Source organism: Eulemur rufifrons, chromosome 1 (assembly GCF_041146395.1).
Source record: "Eulemur rufifrons isolate Redbay chromosome 1, OSU_ERuf_1, whole genome shotgun sequence".
Lineage (NCBI taxonomy): Eukaryota > Metazoa > Chordata > Mammalia > Primates > Lemuridae > Eulemur > Eulemur rufifrons.
In genome coordinates, this window is record NC_090983.1 from 38,829,346 (window position 1) to 38,846,758 (window position 17,413).

Sequence of the window (17,413 nt, forward strand, 5' to 3'; positions counted from 1 at the left end):
CAACATTATACACTATGTATGCTTTATCATTCACTTATACAAGATTTCCTTATACATTGCTCTATTCCACACTGACATCATTGATAGGTTATATGGTGACTTTGGTTGGAAGAGATTAGGTCATGTAATCTTGTGCTTTTCATCATTAACATTTCTAGTGAGAGTAAACACGTAATTCCTCTCCATTTTCTCAGCAAAGGGTAAGGAAAAAGCAGGACCTTCAGGCTTTCTTCAAACTGCACCCCCATTTCCCATCCATAGCCACGGCAGGAGGCGGTGTGGAGTTCATCCAGATGTGGTCAGACACAGACGATCCTTCAACTCCACCTTCCTTTCTGCCCAGTTTATTTTATCTTTGTAACATGGTTTTATCTTACCACCTTTGGTATTAGCCCAGATTTAATTTTTTCTTAAGGTAAGAATAATTGCACAAAGTTCTTTATTTTGTTGTACAATATTATCTTAGGAGTTAGGTTTTTGGAAACAGCAGTATGTACAAAAGGTATTACAGAGAGGAGTTCTGGGAACAAATCTAAACTGTTAACAATAGTTCTTAAAGAATTGCATTTTCATTGCAAACTACATGTCCCCAGTTATCTACTGTTGCATAACAAATCACTCCAAAACTTAGTGACATAAACCATGTGGATGTGTCATTACATTGTTTTTCTTTCTTTCCATGTGCTTAATAGACTCATACAACCCTAGGACTGCCTCCTGTTCAAGAGGCAATGCAGCCTTTGAAAGGCTTTTGAATTCCAGTGTAACGGCCCAGGGGAAAAGATGTACGGAGTAGCCAGCTTAGCCTTCTCTGCTTCCTAAGCCACTGGGAAAAAGGCTTTTCTTCTCTGCGGGATCCTCATTCCAGGCCTTCTATCACTGCCATAGTAGTAAGACCAAGAATGCCAGGATTACTATATGGGCCTAAAGGAAAAAGCCAACCAAAGAGGCCCTGAGCTGCCTCTGGTCCAGGAATCATGAGATTACTAGTGGCTTGAAATGGATAACCACATAGAGATTGGGACCAGTGCCTTGGCCAGTAATAAAGTAGGCATTTTCCTGGAGTGATTTCTGTGCTTACATGACTTAGACCTCTGAGTAGACAGCTGATGATCAGTTGGAAGATTCAGAGTCTTAACAATATCCTGTCATGACGAAAACCTTCTTGTTCCTGGAGTGGCTCAAGTGGAGACAATCATTCCCTCTCTATGCACCACATCTGTATATCTATACCCAGTGTTGTCTACCTGCCTATTCTCATTAAGGTGGGAGCCTTTAAAGGGTATCAAATATGTGTCATTCATCTTTGCATCCCCCAGTGCCTAGCACTTATTTCCCACACAATAAATGTCACCAGCCTAGTGACCCCTCCTACATTTTATTACTGCACTAATCCTTCTTAAGCACATCATTTTCACATGTCCAAAAACCTCCAGGAGCCTCCTGTCATTGTGTTAAGTCTAAACTCCACTACCCAATTCCCAAGGAACTTTATAGTATGTATGTAATAGGTAGATTTAATTTAAAAAAAAAAATTCTTTAAGAATTGATTGGGTTTCACTAATTTCTTTCAGACAGAAATAAGAATTAATTTAGGACAATCAAATAGTAAGTTTCACTGCTCAGGTTACCTCAAATTCTAACTCATCAATAGTGCTTTCTTTGATTGTCTTTGTTTTTGCCTTACATGAACTCGTACTGCCCTTAGAATTTGCATGGCACTCTATTACTGAGTTACACGATGTCTTGTACAGAATAGGAAGGCTCCCATTATATAGTTCTTCATAGTTCCCATGATGATAAGATTGTGCAACAAAGCAAACTGCATCACAACATGAAACTATTTACTAATGAATTGATCCCTTATAATTTCCAAAGGATCTATTCCAAGTTCACAAAAATGATTACCTTTGACAAGAGGGGAAAGGGAATGGAATGGATATGGTGATCAAAAGGGCCTTCAGCTTTATCTGTAATAGTGTTTTGAAAGAAGAATGTACTCATGTTATGGTAAATTTCCAAAGATACCTACAACAATCTCTCCCCTGCTGGTCACCTTTTCGTCATGGGACACTGCTGCTCTTCCCATAAAAAGATGGAGTCTATTTCCATCCTCTGGAACCTGAGCGTGATCTGTGACTTGCTTGGATCACAGAATGTGGTGAAAGTGACAAGGAGAGAGTTCCAGAGCCCAGCCTCAGGAGACCCTGCAGCTTTTGCTTCTATTCTCTTGGAACCCTGTGGCATCATGTAAAGAAGTTTGACCTCCCTACTAGAGAGATCAGATGGAGAGTCCCTGGAGGCTGAAAGACCAAGAAGAGAAAAATCCAAATATTCTAGTTGTCCCAGCTGGGGAGCCAGACCCGTGAGTGGGGCCATCTCACATTCCCAGCTCACCCTATAGCTGAATGAGCATGCCCAGCAGAGAGGACTCAACCCAGCTGAGCCCCGCCTGGCCAACTACAGAACCATGAGTAAATAAAATGATTATTATTTTAAGCCACTCAGTTCTGTGCTGGTTTGTTACACAGCAATAGATAACTGCTTATTATATTACTTGTGTTACTCAAAATAGATTTTCAAAAATAAATAAGCACACATGCAAACCTTTCTTCCTGTTTAACAACTAGCCTCTCTCCTTTTCCCACCTCACACCCCATCTCTTTAATGTCTCTATTCATCTAGCTGATTATACAATATCCAACAATGCAGTGCAAAATCAGCTCAAATCAATGCAAAATCAGCGAGAAGTGATTATAATGTGAAATCGCAAATCTTGCAAAATATGTAGGAAATCATGAAGTTGATGAAGGTAATGTTAGCGAAGCCCTTGAATCATGGGCAACTCCTCTGACAAATGAGAATCTGCAGCTGGAATAGTTAACATTTGAAGAAGAAAAAATCCACATGGATGATGGTACAATAAGTACTTCAAAAGGGAATGATTTGAATGTCAAAATTTAAAGAGAGGCTCTTGGAAAATTGATGAAGCCCTCAAATATATTTGAAATAATGACACTCTTTATGATTTGCCCACAGAAGTCAAACGTAAAAGGACGTTGTATCATGATACCGTATAATTTTGTTAGAAAATTATGCTTCTCAAAGTCAACACTTGATCTACCCTTTGTTCTAATATTTAACACATTTTTAACCAACAAAATACTGTTAAATACAAGGTAAATTAACTCTAATGATTTTACTTTTTAAAAGATAATGTCTCAACAAAATCTTTCCTTTTTTTTTTTTTTTTTTGGTCTTTAATTTTAAAGGATTCACTTTAAATGGGTTTTGGGGATACCAATCAGTTCAGGAAATTGGAGGCTTCTATAAAAATATCTTTAATTCATCTTTCTAACTAGCAGGCGTGCTCATTGAGGGCAGGGTCTTGAATCATACTTTGCCAGTATCCTCTGGATAGCGCGGCAAGCATACAGCAGAGGATAGGGATTCAATAAATGTGACACCGAATGGCTTGCTGATTGATTGTCTTATATGCAGATGTTGCCGTTGAAGAACGGCACTGTTCCATTATTCAGTCCCTGACCCAACGTGAGCTGGCATTTGTTCCTCTCAAAACTGTTCATAGAAGGCCTATTACAAACTTCCTGCTGAAAGCACTTTCAAAGGCTGGATACATTTAAAACCAATTCAAGCATGTAAAGTCATTTTAGGAAATAAGTCCCACATCCCAAGGGCTCAGATGAGGAGGGCCACGTTTGAGAACAGGTGTGCCACTCCACTGAGCAGGAATTTGGAAATGTCAAACATTAGAACCACTTCAGAAACTCCAACTCAACCTGTTGACGGTCACATTTCTGGACACGTGTCAATAAATGCCTTGCAGAGATGGGTATTTGAGAAAATCTCTCAGCACAGATTTAAAAATAGTTAAAACAAATTACCATGATAGGTTCTTAAAGAGATCATACCCCCTTTTTTTTTCAATCTTCTCAAAAACCTCCATATTTTTTTAACAGTGATCATTCAAACAGTTTCCATCTACTATATGATAACAGTCCATAACAGCAGCATTGCTTGTTTTAACATCCCTGAAGCTCACACTCTTTCAATGTATTTTGTATTCCCAATTGCAAAAGTAATAAGCACTGGGCTATTTTCCTTGTCTTTATAAGGGTTACTTCCACTCCTTTGCAAATGAGAAACTAACAACATGAACTTGGCTGCATGTACTCCTTAAACTCTACCCCTCCCAGTAGGACACCCGGTGTTCTGCAGCCCATCAGTCAGTTCTAGGGCAAAGGCAAACAATACTCTCCCTTACAATAACTTGTATCCAGGAAAAAAAACAGCGGCTCTGTTGCATCTGTAGCATAGCAGCCAGAAAAAAAGTTTACTAGCTTTAGCCAATTGGAAGCTGTGGAGCTGAGCCAAGTTAGCCTGTTTTTTCTCTGCCTCGAGATGAAGTCATGATTGAAATATGGCATTGAACTTGTTTCTGAAAGGGAAGGGGAATAGGAAAGAAAAGCTAAACCTGCAGCAAAGTGCCCTGTGCAGAGGAGAACGTGCTTAGGAAGTGTGTGCATGCTTCTGAACCCTGAGTGGTTCTCAGTTCTGTAACCTTCTCCTCCCACTGGGTGGAGTAGGGCCTTTAAGAGCAGCTGGAATGCAGTTCCCCTGATCAGCCTAGCCAGTTGTTGCTGTCTGAACCTCTGCCCGTCCTGGAGAGCGGTGCTCTGAGCTAAAGCCAGTGGGCTTCGTTCTGTGCACCATCGCCCTTCTCGCCAGAGCAAGCAGCAGCTCCCAGCAGGGAAGAGTGCTCCCACCTGCCCAGCCATGGGAGAGGACGCTGTGCAGGCCGAAAAGTTCCAGCACTTGGGCTCTGATGTGCAGCAGGAGAAGCCAACGAGCCCCAGCCCGATGCCCTCTTCCACGCCGAGCCCCAGCCTGAACCTGGGGAGCACGGAGGAGGCCATCCGGGACAACTCGCAGGTGAACGCCGTCACGGTGCTGGCGCTCCTGGACAAGCTGGTGAACATGCTGGACGCGGTGCAGGAGAACCAGAACAAGATGGAGCAGAGGCAGATCAGCCTGGAGGGCTCCGTGAAGGGCATCCAGAACGACCTCACCAAGCTCTCCAAGTACCAGGCCTCCACCAGCAACACGGTGAGCAAGCTGTTGGAGAAGTCCCGCAAGGTCAGCGCCCACACACGCGCGGTCAAGGAGCGCATGGACCGACAGTGCGCGCAGGTGAAGCGGCTGGAGAACAACCACGCCCAGCTCCTCAGGCGCAACCATTTCAAAGTGCTCATCTTCCAGGTCAGTGACCCCTGTGCCTCCTCACGGGCGGGCTGGCACTTCCCAAGGCTCATGACCTCAGTCATCCTGGCACTCACAGCCATATTTACATCTGTTCTGCCTGTCAGGGATCACACACACAAGGCATTGTCCCCTGACTGCCTGCAGCAGGCGAATATGAAATCTGCACACCCACGGGAATTCCCCAGGTCACTCAGCCTAACCCCAGCACAGATGCCCGCAGGGTTGGTAGGCCGGGGTCATTTGTCAGGGAGCACCTGGATGCACTCCGTACAGGTCGGGAAGATGTGCAGGTGCACATACCATAGGCAAATTCATTTGTCTCTTTGCATTAAGAGCCCGGGGCTCTGGCTGCAGCTGTTAGCTGGACTGGACAAATTAATTCAGTGGCAGTTTATTAACTCTTTGTGGAAATGAGTAATCATGTGAGATTTTTTTAACCAAGAAGTCAAACTCATCACTGCTTAAACTATCCCTTTGTGCAAAGGCTACTAGTGTTTTGGGGACTAACCAAATGGAGGATTGATTCCATTAGAATTGAACTAGCGTTGTTCTTTTAAGACATTTGTGGGTGGCCAAAGCAATCTTGTTGAGTTCTTTTCTAGAAATGATGCACTAAAATTACAGAGCATAACTCTTTACAAACACACTAGATATGCCCCTCATTGCTCAGAGAGACCACAACTGTAAAGTGAAATAAAAGGAGTGTTATCAGTTACAGTCACAAAGGCTAGTCTTAAATGTTTTCTCCTTAATATGGTTGCCTTAGAATAAAAAGGCCACTTAATTTTTTTAATGCATCAATGATGCAATTAATGTAGCAAGAGGCTATCTGGGGACAGGGAGATTGCGTGGGGCTGTTGTTCCGCCAAGTGGTGGGCATTTGTGAATCCAAGGGCAGCCCTGCCTAATGCTGGAAGCCCTTCCGCCCGGTGGACTCGAGCCAGCGAGCCAGCGAGCCAGCGCAGAGCCCAGGAAGCGATCGCCGTCCTCGCCCCAGGGCTGTCTCCTTGTGACCATGTGAATAGGAGAGGATTTCAAAGCCATGGAGGGGAGAGGCTATAACCAACAGTTTGATTGTGAAAGGCACACAGGGAGAGCCTTCATCTCCCAAGAGAGATTTAGAAATTGGGATTTAAACCGAGGGAGCCTTCTTATTCAAAATGAATCTGCTCTGCCAAGTTAGAACCTAAGCCTTCGTACTCCCATAAAAGGAAAGACTCATCTCGCTGCTTTTTTGTCCTCCTCAAATTGCACTTGAGTATTGTAAAGGTTTAGGCAGCTGATGCCCTCCTATACCTTGCAGGCTTTTGCAGCCAGGAAACTTTTTAGCTTTTAATGCAAATGCAATAGCTTTTCATGCACTAGATGAACTGAAAAGAGATTCGGTAACTGGGCCTTCCTAAGCCATAGGAGATCCTTATTATTAGCCTAAAAGGTATTAGAAATCTCAGCTTTCAAGGCATTTCTAAATTAAACACTGATCTCCAAATAAAACCAAACATGTACAGACCTGTTTAAATCTGAGTCATCAAAGGAAATTTTCCTTCCTCCGTATGAATCAGGGAGATTATCTCTTGTCCCATCCCTTAGTTAAGGAGGGGAAAAAAATATTTATCTAGTAAAGGAAATTCACAATTTTTCAGGGTTGATTTTTGCTGTTTTGCCACGGGTGTTCTGCGGATGTTGGAGGGAGGGATGGAAGGGGATATGCTACTGGAAATTCAAGAGAATTGTAAATCTGACATTTAAGGAAACAACTCTTGGGAAACTTAAAGGCACATGTTCATTGTTGAGGGCCTGACATTGTCTCCTGTTTTGTCACATTGGACTGACAGGTGTGAAATTGCAGCCAGGAATGGCAAGAATTCTCCACATAGTGAGTAAAAGTTGAAACAGGGGGCTCAAGACCAAATTGGAACCTAAAGAGAAACCGAAGCAACGTGTTCAGACTACATTCTGGGCCCCTTAGCAAGCAGCCCCCTAGGGACACTTTTAGGAGAACTAAAGGCAAATTACTGGACCTTTCTTAAGCCATGTAACATCCTTTATTAGACTAAAGAATATTAGAAATCTCAATTCTCAAGGCGTTTCAAGATGATTATTTTGAAAAAAACAAATGCAAGTGCAGGCCCTCAGTGGAAAGGTTGCTCTTTTTCTTGTTCCTTCATAAAGTAGGGGTTTCTCTAGGGTAGTAATTATGCCAATGGATAAAACAATAATTTGTGTTAGAGACTGGTCCTGTAATAGTAGTTGTGAAGATGAATTTTGGAGTCACACAGACAACGGTTCAAATCCTATTTTCACTACTCTTCTACGTGATCTCTCAGACACGTTTTGTAGCTTCTCCAAGCCTCTGTTTCCTCATCTATGCACTGAGGATATTAATAAGAGCAAAAATATGTTGAGCATTTAATAAGCCCAGCACACATTGCTAAGAAACTTTTGTGCATTATGTCATTTATCCCCAATTTACAGATGAGGACGTTGAGATTCAAAGATGTTTATGTCCTGTCTGAAATTATTTAGTAAGCAAGTGGTGAAGCTGCCACTCACCCTCATGTTTGATTGATTTCAAATGCTAATGCTTCCTCCCTCACTTGTATTTCTCTCACAGGGCAAGGAATAAAGAAAATAACATTTAAAATGGTTAGCAGAGACTGGCATAGACTAAATGCTCAATGAATAGAAGCAATTACTGAGTGGATCTGAAATTCATTTGCTCAGAGAGGCTGCACTTTTGCTTGTTTAGAAATGTGGCTTCCTTGCTGGGTGTGGTGGGTCACGCCTATAGTCCGAGCTACGCAGGAGGCTGAGGCAAGAGGATTGCTTGAACCCAGGAGTCTGAGGTAGCAGTGAGCTATGATGACACCACTGTTCTGGGCAACAGAGCGAGATCCTGTCTCAAGAAAAAAAAAAAAATGAAAAAAGCTCTTGGGTAAAAACTGACCCTACCCTACCCTACCCAGGACCTTAAAACAGCTATGCCTATGCTTTTTTACACACACACACACACACACACACACACACACTGTATGACTGTCACCACATTGAAATCAGCACATGTCTCATCTCCATGAAAACAAAGGATTTTGCGCAAAAGACCACTCTAAACACACCCTTCTAGTAGCAGCACAGACTTCATCGTGTGGTGGAAGGGGTCAGTTTTCTGGACCTGTGGAGGGTGTAGAGGGCAGATAAGGTACCAGGTGCCACTTTATGTCTTTAAAGTAATTTATCACTTTTAGTCTCCTTGGATCCTATGCTGGACTTCCCCTTACTAAATCTATTGATTTTTCTCATTTAAGATAAAAAATTATGTGAAAAGAAGAGAGAAAAGAATCTGCCCCTTGACTTGAGCATATTTGGTACTGTAGTGTTGAGACGATGACATTTTCGGTTTGTAAAATCTTGTCATGTCCTTCAAAAGCTAAAGGTGCGTTTTGGTTGGTTGGTTGGCTTAGTAGATGCTTAATGCATTTGCATTTTTTTAATTCCTAACCTTGTCCTTAATTTGTCCTACTTAAAACATGCCACATATTTACTTAAATATGCGCTGAATGTTACAGCATTGTTGTAGCTATTAAGCATCAAATTTCATAGCCATTACCTCAAATTATAACCAATAGTATCTAAAACTAGAGAAATCCTAGTTAAACCCAGCAGATTTTTTTTCAAATTTTTTTTGTAATAGCTTCAGATCAATGTTTGAATTCAAAATACTGTGACATGACCCAGCATAAATGAAATAAAACTCACAGGCATTGCTGATCAAAAAGAAAATGCTCAAGAAAGGCTAAGACTGCCTGTAAACATGGCTATATTTTACTAAAATTAAATATTTTACAGAAAATCAGTGAATTTACAGTTAAGAGGAAATTTTCTCTGTTGATATAAGAGACTAGAACTTTACACGTAACTGGCCCTGAGGGTGTGATGTCCACTTATATCCTCTTAAGGTTCTCATAATGAATGTTTGAAAAAGAAGTTTGGGAATGATTTCAAATTCAGAGAACAAAATGAGAGTACTCATAGACAGCTTACACTTTCATCTACATGAAATTGGGAAATTGGGTGGAAAAAAAAGTAGAAAGGTTAGATATTTGCAGTGGATCCATTTCTGGAGAATTGAGCTTATAAATGTGTTCAAATATTCATCATTTGGGTTCTTTCAATGAGATCAGAATTTTAGAAAGGTGCTAAAAGTGTAACATCTTCAGACTATTTTAAAATTGATTTTTTAAAAGCCTGCACTGTATCTAAAGCCACTGCTCTGAAAACTGTTAAATTAGCACGAACCTGGAAGAAATGGGGATATAGATAATCAAAGACACCTTTCTGTGACAACTGGCTGTGTTTATATCACATTGATTAATGTTCCCATATGGGATATTGGTTTTGATGTGTTACTTACCCAGTGCCCTTTTAGTTTGAGAAAAACAAAAATACTACTTCTTATTATTATTTATGCCTACTGAATGTCAGCACTGCCCCAGGCACTTTAAGTGAATAACTGATTATTGTTGGTATTTCTTCAAAAGAATCATTACATTCTTTCAGATGCAGCCTTTCCAAGTAAATGTTTCCCATTCCATTGCTTTGTAATCTACATCTGTTTGAATTGAATGAATGAAAACATTCTCCAATGCAACTCAGGTCCTATAGTTTTGATTCTTGCATGAAACAAAACACACTTGGCATTAGTACACTATGGAATCGCTTCTGCAATTTGTTAATTCTTTTTCGTAGGATTTAGGTTAATATCACAGAATCAAATATTTTAGAGCTGGAAAGCACCTTAATAATCATTTAGTTTAACTTCATTTTACATCAGGGAAGTAGAGGCCCTGAGAAACCAAATGTCTAGCAAGGTTTCATTTTATTCATAATAGAAATTATTGAAATGAGGAAAAACAAATACTATAATCCCACTATGGTAAAGTTCACGTTTACTAGCTTTTCCATATCAGCTGTTAAATAATTCAGTGTGATTTGGATTTTGGGGGGTTTTGTTTTGTGTATTTTATGTGTAACAAAGAACACCTAACCAGTGTGATCTTAAAAAAGAATTGAACCCTTGATAACACTGAAAAATAATGAAACTTTTAAATCCTCCAGCATGTGAAAGACTGCTCAGGGATTATAACTAATGCATTTCATTCTTATGTCTTGCTGATTCCACCGACAGCTGCCTTAGGGGTGCAGTTCTAATCAATGGCTTTATCCACTTGGCAATCTATACCTCAGAAACACAAATCGGAGAAAGCCATCAATGTGTGAAAGAGACCTATAAATCAGACTGTCAGGTGGGCATAGTTTCATATTAACAACTAGTATTTACAAATTATTAGATGAAACACTTTATGGACACATTTTTTTGGTCTTCATATCCCTCTAGGATGCTACCACATCCCTGTGGGAATATGACATCCTTTGTTATTTTTTTCTAACAATTGGAATGATAAGTTAGCGACAGGAAAGCAAAGCTGCTGGCTTCTCTCTCCTTATTCAAGAATTTAAATAATGTACCTTAGATTTCCTTTTCTGATGCTCATCCTCTCTTTTCTTTTTTTTAAGTACCCAGACCTTTTCTGGCAAGAGTCTTCTTTTCTTCTAAAGTGTGCATATCTATATAGGTGCAGAGAAAATTTGTTTCCATGAGCTTCAACCCAAGAAGTAGCCGACATGATGGCAAGTTTATCTGAGTTGATACCACTAAGGCTATTAGTTCACTAGCATCAGTAATAACCAGCAAACAAGCAGAAGTGAAAGGAAAAATGCTACTTTTCTAGAGTTCTTCCCATTCCTTTTCTCTTTTATGCTGCAAGAATATCATTCATATATGTTTGAAGTATGCTGTTTAATTCCCTTTCTTTCGAAAAACTCCTAAGGGTCCTTATGAAAGATCAGGCGCAGGAACATCGGCCTCAGTGGAGCCAAAGACCTTTTGGAAAACAAAGGGCAAATAATCAGCTGCTCCTGGGGGCCTCTACTGCCCAAAGAAGCAATTCAGCCCACAAGGGATTCTCAATGCCATTTCAAGGTGCCACAAACTCTAAGTAGACATGTGATTAACTAGCACAGGTAAGCAGGGACAGCGTTGTACATACTTGGCCCTCCTCCTTGAGGTAGCGGTCAGTCTGGGAATCTGTAAGAGAGAGCAGATCAAAAACACAACAGGAGGTTGTACTAGTTTGCAGTCCCACCAACAGTGTAACCTAACAGCACTCATATGCACAGAGGGAAATAAAACGCAACAGAAATCAAGCAGGTGAGAGGGGGGAGGAGGGGATGGGTGAAATCACACCTGAAGAGTACAATGTACACTATCTGGGTGATGGGCACACTTAAAACCTTGACTCAAGCAGTACAAAAGCAATCCATGTAACCAAAGCATTTGTACTTCTGTAATATTCTGAAATTAAAAAAAAAAAAAAAAGCAACAGGAGGCTGCAGGCAGAAGTGTCACCTTCACCTCACCTGTAGGCAGGTGAGATATCAAGTTTCCATGAGGTGTGTGTGAGAGCCTGAGCACAAAGTCACCTCCGGAGAAGGCAGTTGCCAAGGATCCATTATCTGAAGTTCAAACTGAATTTCCACCACCCTAAGAGTGACTTCACCCATCAAACACCATGCATATGTCTTGCTAAAGAACAGAGATTTTGAAAAATATCAGTATTTTTCTGCTTCTAAACAAACATAGAAAGGTAAGACCTACGAGTGCTTGGACACTTTCAAATTCCCGTGCAAAAAGAAAGGGCTTACCTTCAGAGTGGATGTTATCAGAAGCTTCAGAGTAAACACCGTCCAGTAGACAGAACATGAAATCCTGCTTGAGTAATTAAAATGACAGCAGATGTACAGCAATTAGCCAGAAGACATATCTCACTTGTTTCCAGTTGCATATAGACACATCCAACTCATTCTGGATTCTCTCCATTCCTGCTGGGTTTATTTTCATAGTTGGCATCAAAAAGCTCTCATATAAATTTCCCTGGCATTTTACAAAATAATTCAATGGGTTTTCCACCTTCCTTCAACACCCTGCCCCCAAATATGCAGCATGTATCTACCACAGATCACTTTTTATTCACTGTATAACAACTTTCCTCAAAGCTGTCCCCAAAGGATACAGGGCAAGAAAGACAAAAGAGGCGTCAGACTCAACAGTAACTATGCTTTTGTGACAGTAAAACTTATATTTAAGGAAAAAGTACAATATGATTAGTTCAATTCCTTTAGAAGTACAGTTAATATACCTACCTTTTGTTGGGGTTGAAGATAGAGATGTTATCCAACTTGCTACCTTTGATTACCCTGAGAAATTATACTATAAAAATGTACTCTTCTTCTGTCATAACCAAGGCTTATTTGTACAGTTTTCTGCCTGAATTTCTGCTTTCCTCACTGATGACTTTTAATAACATTTCACTGAACTCTTGGTTTCTTCTTTTCTGCAAGCAACTCCTGTCAAACCCTTCTAACCCTCTTGTCAAGCCCCGGAAGTCATTTTGTTTCTGGACTAAGCGTGTGAGCCCTAGCGATTTCTGCAGTCTATCTCTCTTTCAGTAACACTCATCCGCTGAGAAGAAAATCCTTTCTGAAAAATGGAGACTACTGCCCACTTTAGATCTTAGGTTCTCCTGATTTCCCAGTGGAAGCAGCCGTCAGCAAACTTCCTTCTAGACACAGAGCTAAGGCCATCCTTTTGTACTCCTCAAGCCTGCCCAGCTGAGGGGCCATCTCCATTCCAGACACTCTCAGGGCTTTCTTAGAAAGCCACTTTACCCAGCATGCGTTTAATTAGCAGCTCTTGAGCTCTAGGCACTGGAACACTGTGAACAAAAGACAAAAATTCCTACCCACATGGGGAGTACATTCCAGTGAAACAGAAGCAACCTTAACTTGAAATATGGGAAAACCATTCTCTGCAAAAGTCCATGTTATAAATATCTTGTGGCAGTCCTGGACTCCTTTAATTTTTTTTTCCCTTTTCTTTTGCTATGTACCTGACACTTTCCATGACATTCAAAATAGGAGGATGTAGGCCAGGCATGGTGGCTCACACTTGCAATCCCAGCACTTTGAGAGGCCGAGGCAGGAGGATCGCTTGAGCCCAGGAGTTAAGGCTACAGTGAGCTAGGATCAAGCCACTGCACTCTAGCCGAGGCTACAGAGTAAAACCCTGTGTCACAGAAGAAAAGGGGGGAGAGGGTGTAGAGAGGTCTTTGAGAAACAGAATATGTGATGTCTTCATTCTAACAAGGATTCTATTTAACCAGACTTTCTGCTTTTACCTCTACCCAAGATGTTATCCTCTGTGTCTAACCTATTTATGGAAAGGACTCTATATGAGTGTGTATGTAAGAGGGAGACACAGGGCTGTATCTTTTCAAAGAGTATCATAATTGTACCATTCAATGGTTAATAAGGAGAGAGATATTTTAAAGTTTCTCTATAATATCTGCACTTTGTTCATTTAGTCTTTGTATCAAGAAGTTAAAAATATACAGTCGCACTCTTAAAGCATGTTTTCCGTCATAACCCATTCTTGTTAACTTTTCAGTCAATCAACATTGAAAAACAAGAAGGGGAGTTCTTACCATTAACATGAACTTTGCATGATGTTTAGATCCCAAATAGATTTTTAATCCACTAAATCCAGTTATTTTTCAAACTGAAAGTTTACTGAGCAGCCCAAAATATAATAACGTAACCTTGAGGCTCTGGTAGCAGTAGAGGTGGCAGGGGCTCTGCAGGCTGGCCCCCCTCTGCCATTCCTGCAGAACCCCTGGTGCCCCTAAGGGTGCAGTTTGAAAGCTGCTAATCTAGGTCAATTCTATTGTTCATGTTTGGAAGAAACTGAGACCCAAGGAGGTTACAAATTATCTCCCCAAAGCTGCTTAGCCATTTAACAGTACAGCAAAGGCTGAGACTGAGGTCTCCTGACACACATCCAATACTGTGACATTTCTTGCAGTGAAAATGTGGAGGCAGCTTGCTGATTGGCTCTCATTTTCCAATATTCAAAGAAAAATATAAAAATCAAAAGCTTTTTATCTGTGTGACCCAGGTCTGTCTGAATTCAAATTTCCCCGGTGAGCAATGCTGCAGCACCGCCGTGCTTGCACTCTGGAGGCAAGTTCTCCGGCTCTGCTCCCTGAGACACCGAGCAGAGCCACCTTTGCCTGTGTGCCTAGCAGTTGGGAAGAGATGTGCTGGGAACAGTGAAGGCGGCAGCTTTCTGTGCTTCTCTCTTCGCTCTTAGCTGGAGGTTGGGGGCCAAGGTATTCTTGCCCACGGAAGCTCTGTTTAACAAAAGAGGCTTGATAAGCTACAACCGCAGCATAAGCCTTTAGACCTCACTATTCTAAAAATGATGCTAATATCTCACCTTCCCTTATTAACTGCCACAAAGGATATCCTAAACCACGAGGCTTCACAAGTGGGCCCTGGGGAAGGCAGCCCTTGCTTCTCTTACTCTGAAATGATGTCATCGGCTTTAGTGTGTGCTTTCGAACAGATACTAAGGTTGACCATCCCTTTACTTCTGACCTCTAGTTGCAGAGGGAACCTCATCAAGGCTGTACATGGTGTCTGGTACCTGAGGTCGCCTCAGTTCCCCTGCTTCCATCTTTTATCTGCCAACTTGACCTTCAGGCTCTCATGCAGTGGGATTTTGGGAGGAGTAGAGCCCTCTGACCTCAAGGAAGTGTAGGGGAGAGAGGGCCTCTGGGTTCACAGCAGAGTAACTTACTTTAGTGCCTTTATCTAGGCAGCTTCCTGTCCATCTGAGTCACAGCCACTTCCCCTGCCTGTCGCTGATAGGGCTTTTGCCGGCTGCCCTCATGATATGCTCAGTGGGCAGGCCTTGGCTTTATCCAGGCGAAGGAGAATGACTTGACCAATTTAGAATTAACTCTTCCTGTTCTCGAAAACTGGAGCCATGAACATTTGGTTTCTATCATCCCCATGTCCCCAAAACAGAAACACAAATTATAGCATTTCAGAATTCTTTGGGAACTGTGTTATTAACATGAAACCTACATTGCTTATCTTTTCAGGAAGAAAATGAGATCCCTGCCAGTGTGTTTGTGAAGGAGCCAGTCCCCAGTGCAGCGGAAGGGAAGGAGGAGCTTGCTGATGAAAACAAGTCCCTGGAGGACACCTTGCACACGGTGGACCTCTCGTCGGATGACGAACTGCCCCGCGAGGCGGACGCGCTGGAAGACAGCGCAGAGGAAAAGACGGAGGAGAGCCGGGCGGAGAAGATAAAAAGATCCAGCCTCAGGAAAGTGGATAGCCTCAAGAAGGCATTTTCTCGCCAAAATATCGAGAAAAAGATGAACAAGCTGGGGACAAAGATCGTATCCGTAGAGAGGAGAGAGAAGATTAAGAAATCTCTCACATCCAATCACCAGAAAACATCCTCAGGGAAAAGCTCCCCCTTCAAGGTTTCTCCCCTGACTTTCGGTCGAAAGAAAGTCCGAGAGGGAGAAAGCCCCGCAGAAAATGAGACCAGGTCCGAAGACATGCCGAGCAGCGAGCAGGTGCCGTCCCAGGAGGAGGGCTCGTTCGCGGAGGGCCTTTCCGAGGCGCCCCTGGCCAGCGCGCTGCTGGAAGGGGACAATGCGGAGGGCGCCGCCGAGAAGGCGGCCTCGAGAGGGAGTAACTCGGGCATGGACAGCAACGTCGACTTGACCATTATGGAAGACGAGGAAGGGGAGTCGGTGGCCCTGGAGCAGGCGCAGAAGGTGCAATATGAGGGTGGCTACGAGCTGACCTCCGAGGAGGCAGAGCGGTCAGATGAGGAGCAGGTGCCTCCGGCTGTGCTGCAGGTGGACCAGAGCGCCTAAACGCGCCCCCCGCTGCCCAGCCTGCGCCTTTAGCCAGGCGGTCGGCCAGAGCCTCGGAACAAACTCCTGCACACCCGGCGCCACCCACTCACTGCTGTGTTACCGTCCCGGCAGTAACAACGTACCACAGAGTAGTAGCAGCATACACAAGACCAGGATTTACCAGGAAAGCAGCCTGTCGGGGGATCTAATTTAATTTACCCTTAGGTCCTATTTCTGTAGAATTTCTCCAGGATTGCCGGGAAGAAGAAATGGAGAAGTTGAAAAACGTTGCTGTGTTTGTATTACTCAGAAAAAACAGAAGATACTTAAGATACCAGTCACGAAATGCGATTCGTTCTTTTTTGTCATTGCATAAGCTTGCTGAATAGTGTACCAGTAATACATTGAAGCCCCACAGTACTCTGTGAATCTATTATTCAAGTGTGTGATTATATAATACACATAAAGACATAAGCTAAAGATATGTTTTAAGAAGAAAACATTTACACAAGGTAGAAGAGAATGTTCAGTTGGTTGGTCACTTAATAGATACCACTGTTTTATTGTAAACAAAGGGAAAATGGAAAGACTGTCATAGCTAATGAAGTAAGATATGTAGTAAAGTCTGCACTAGTAGAAAAGAAAACTAAGAAGGAAAATTTGGAAAATAAGAGAAACAGGAAACAAAGAATGTCAAAGAGATTGAAGACAAAGGGAAAAATATGTGCTGAAAAATAAAATATTTACAATATTAGCTTAACTGTTTCACTTCTTAAATAACAATACTAAAAGAAGTTTATATATCCTGGAATAATATGTTGTATCATCAAGGTATTTTTATTTTCTAGTATTTTCAAACAATATAACAAACATTTTACAGTGTAAAAGCTGTATTTTTTCTTAATAAATAAAAGACATTACAAATATTTTGAAGAAGTTCAAAGAATGTCTCTAACATTGGAATAAATGTAAATCTTCAAAATGTAATTAATATATACTGCCTTTTGTAGGAATTTTAATGCAATATTTTCCAAATTTGAAATAAGCCTTAAATTCCAAATGATGTAATATAGACTTATAAAATGTTAAAATCTTCAAGTTTGGGAAGTGAAGGATTCTATTTTTCCTTTGTTGTATTTAATGGTAATTTCATTCCAGGTTATATTTTATTTATATATTAATTTCACAGAATATTAGTGTCTCAACTTTTTAAAGCATGGTAGTGTTTTATGTATATATACACATTTATTCAGCTAGGTTAACTTTTACTGCTAACGTTATACTAAAATATTGCT

The 17,413-nt window shown here is 41.5% G+C and overlaps 1 protein-coding gene across 1 annotated transcript; it reads left to right on the forward strand.

Annotated features, from left to right (window-relative positions):
* The first annotated feature begins 4,671 nt into the window (after positions 1–4,671).
* On the forward strand, positions 4,672–16,830 carry CAVIN2 (caveolae associated protein 2). The gene is made up of 2 exons (XM_069469147.1): positions 4,672–5,280; positions 15,345–16,830. The coding sequence occupies exons 1-2, from the start codon at positions 4,798–4,800 to the stop codon at positions 16,134–16,136; spliced, it is 1,275 nt and encodes a 424-aa protein (XP_069325248.1). The 5' UTR covers positions 4,672–4,797; the 3' UTR covers positions 16,137–16,830.
* Positions 16,831–17,413: the final 583 nt, after the last annotated feature.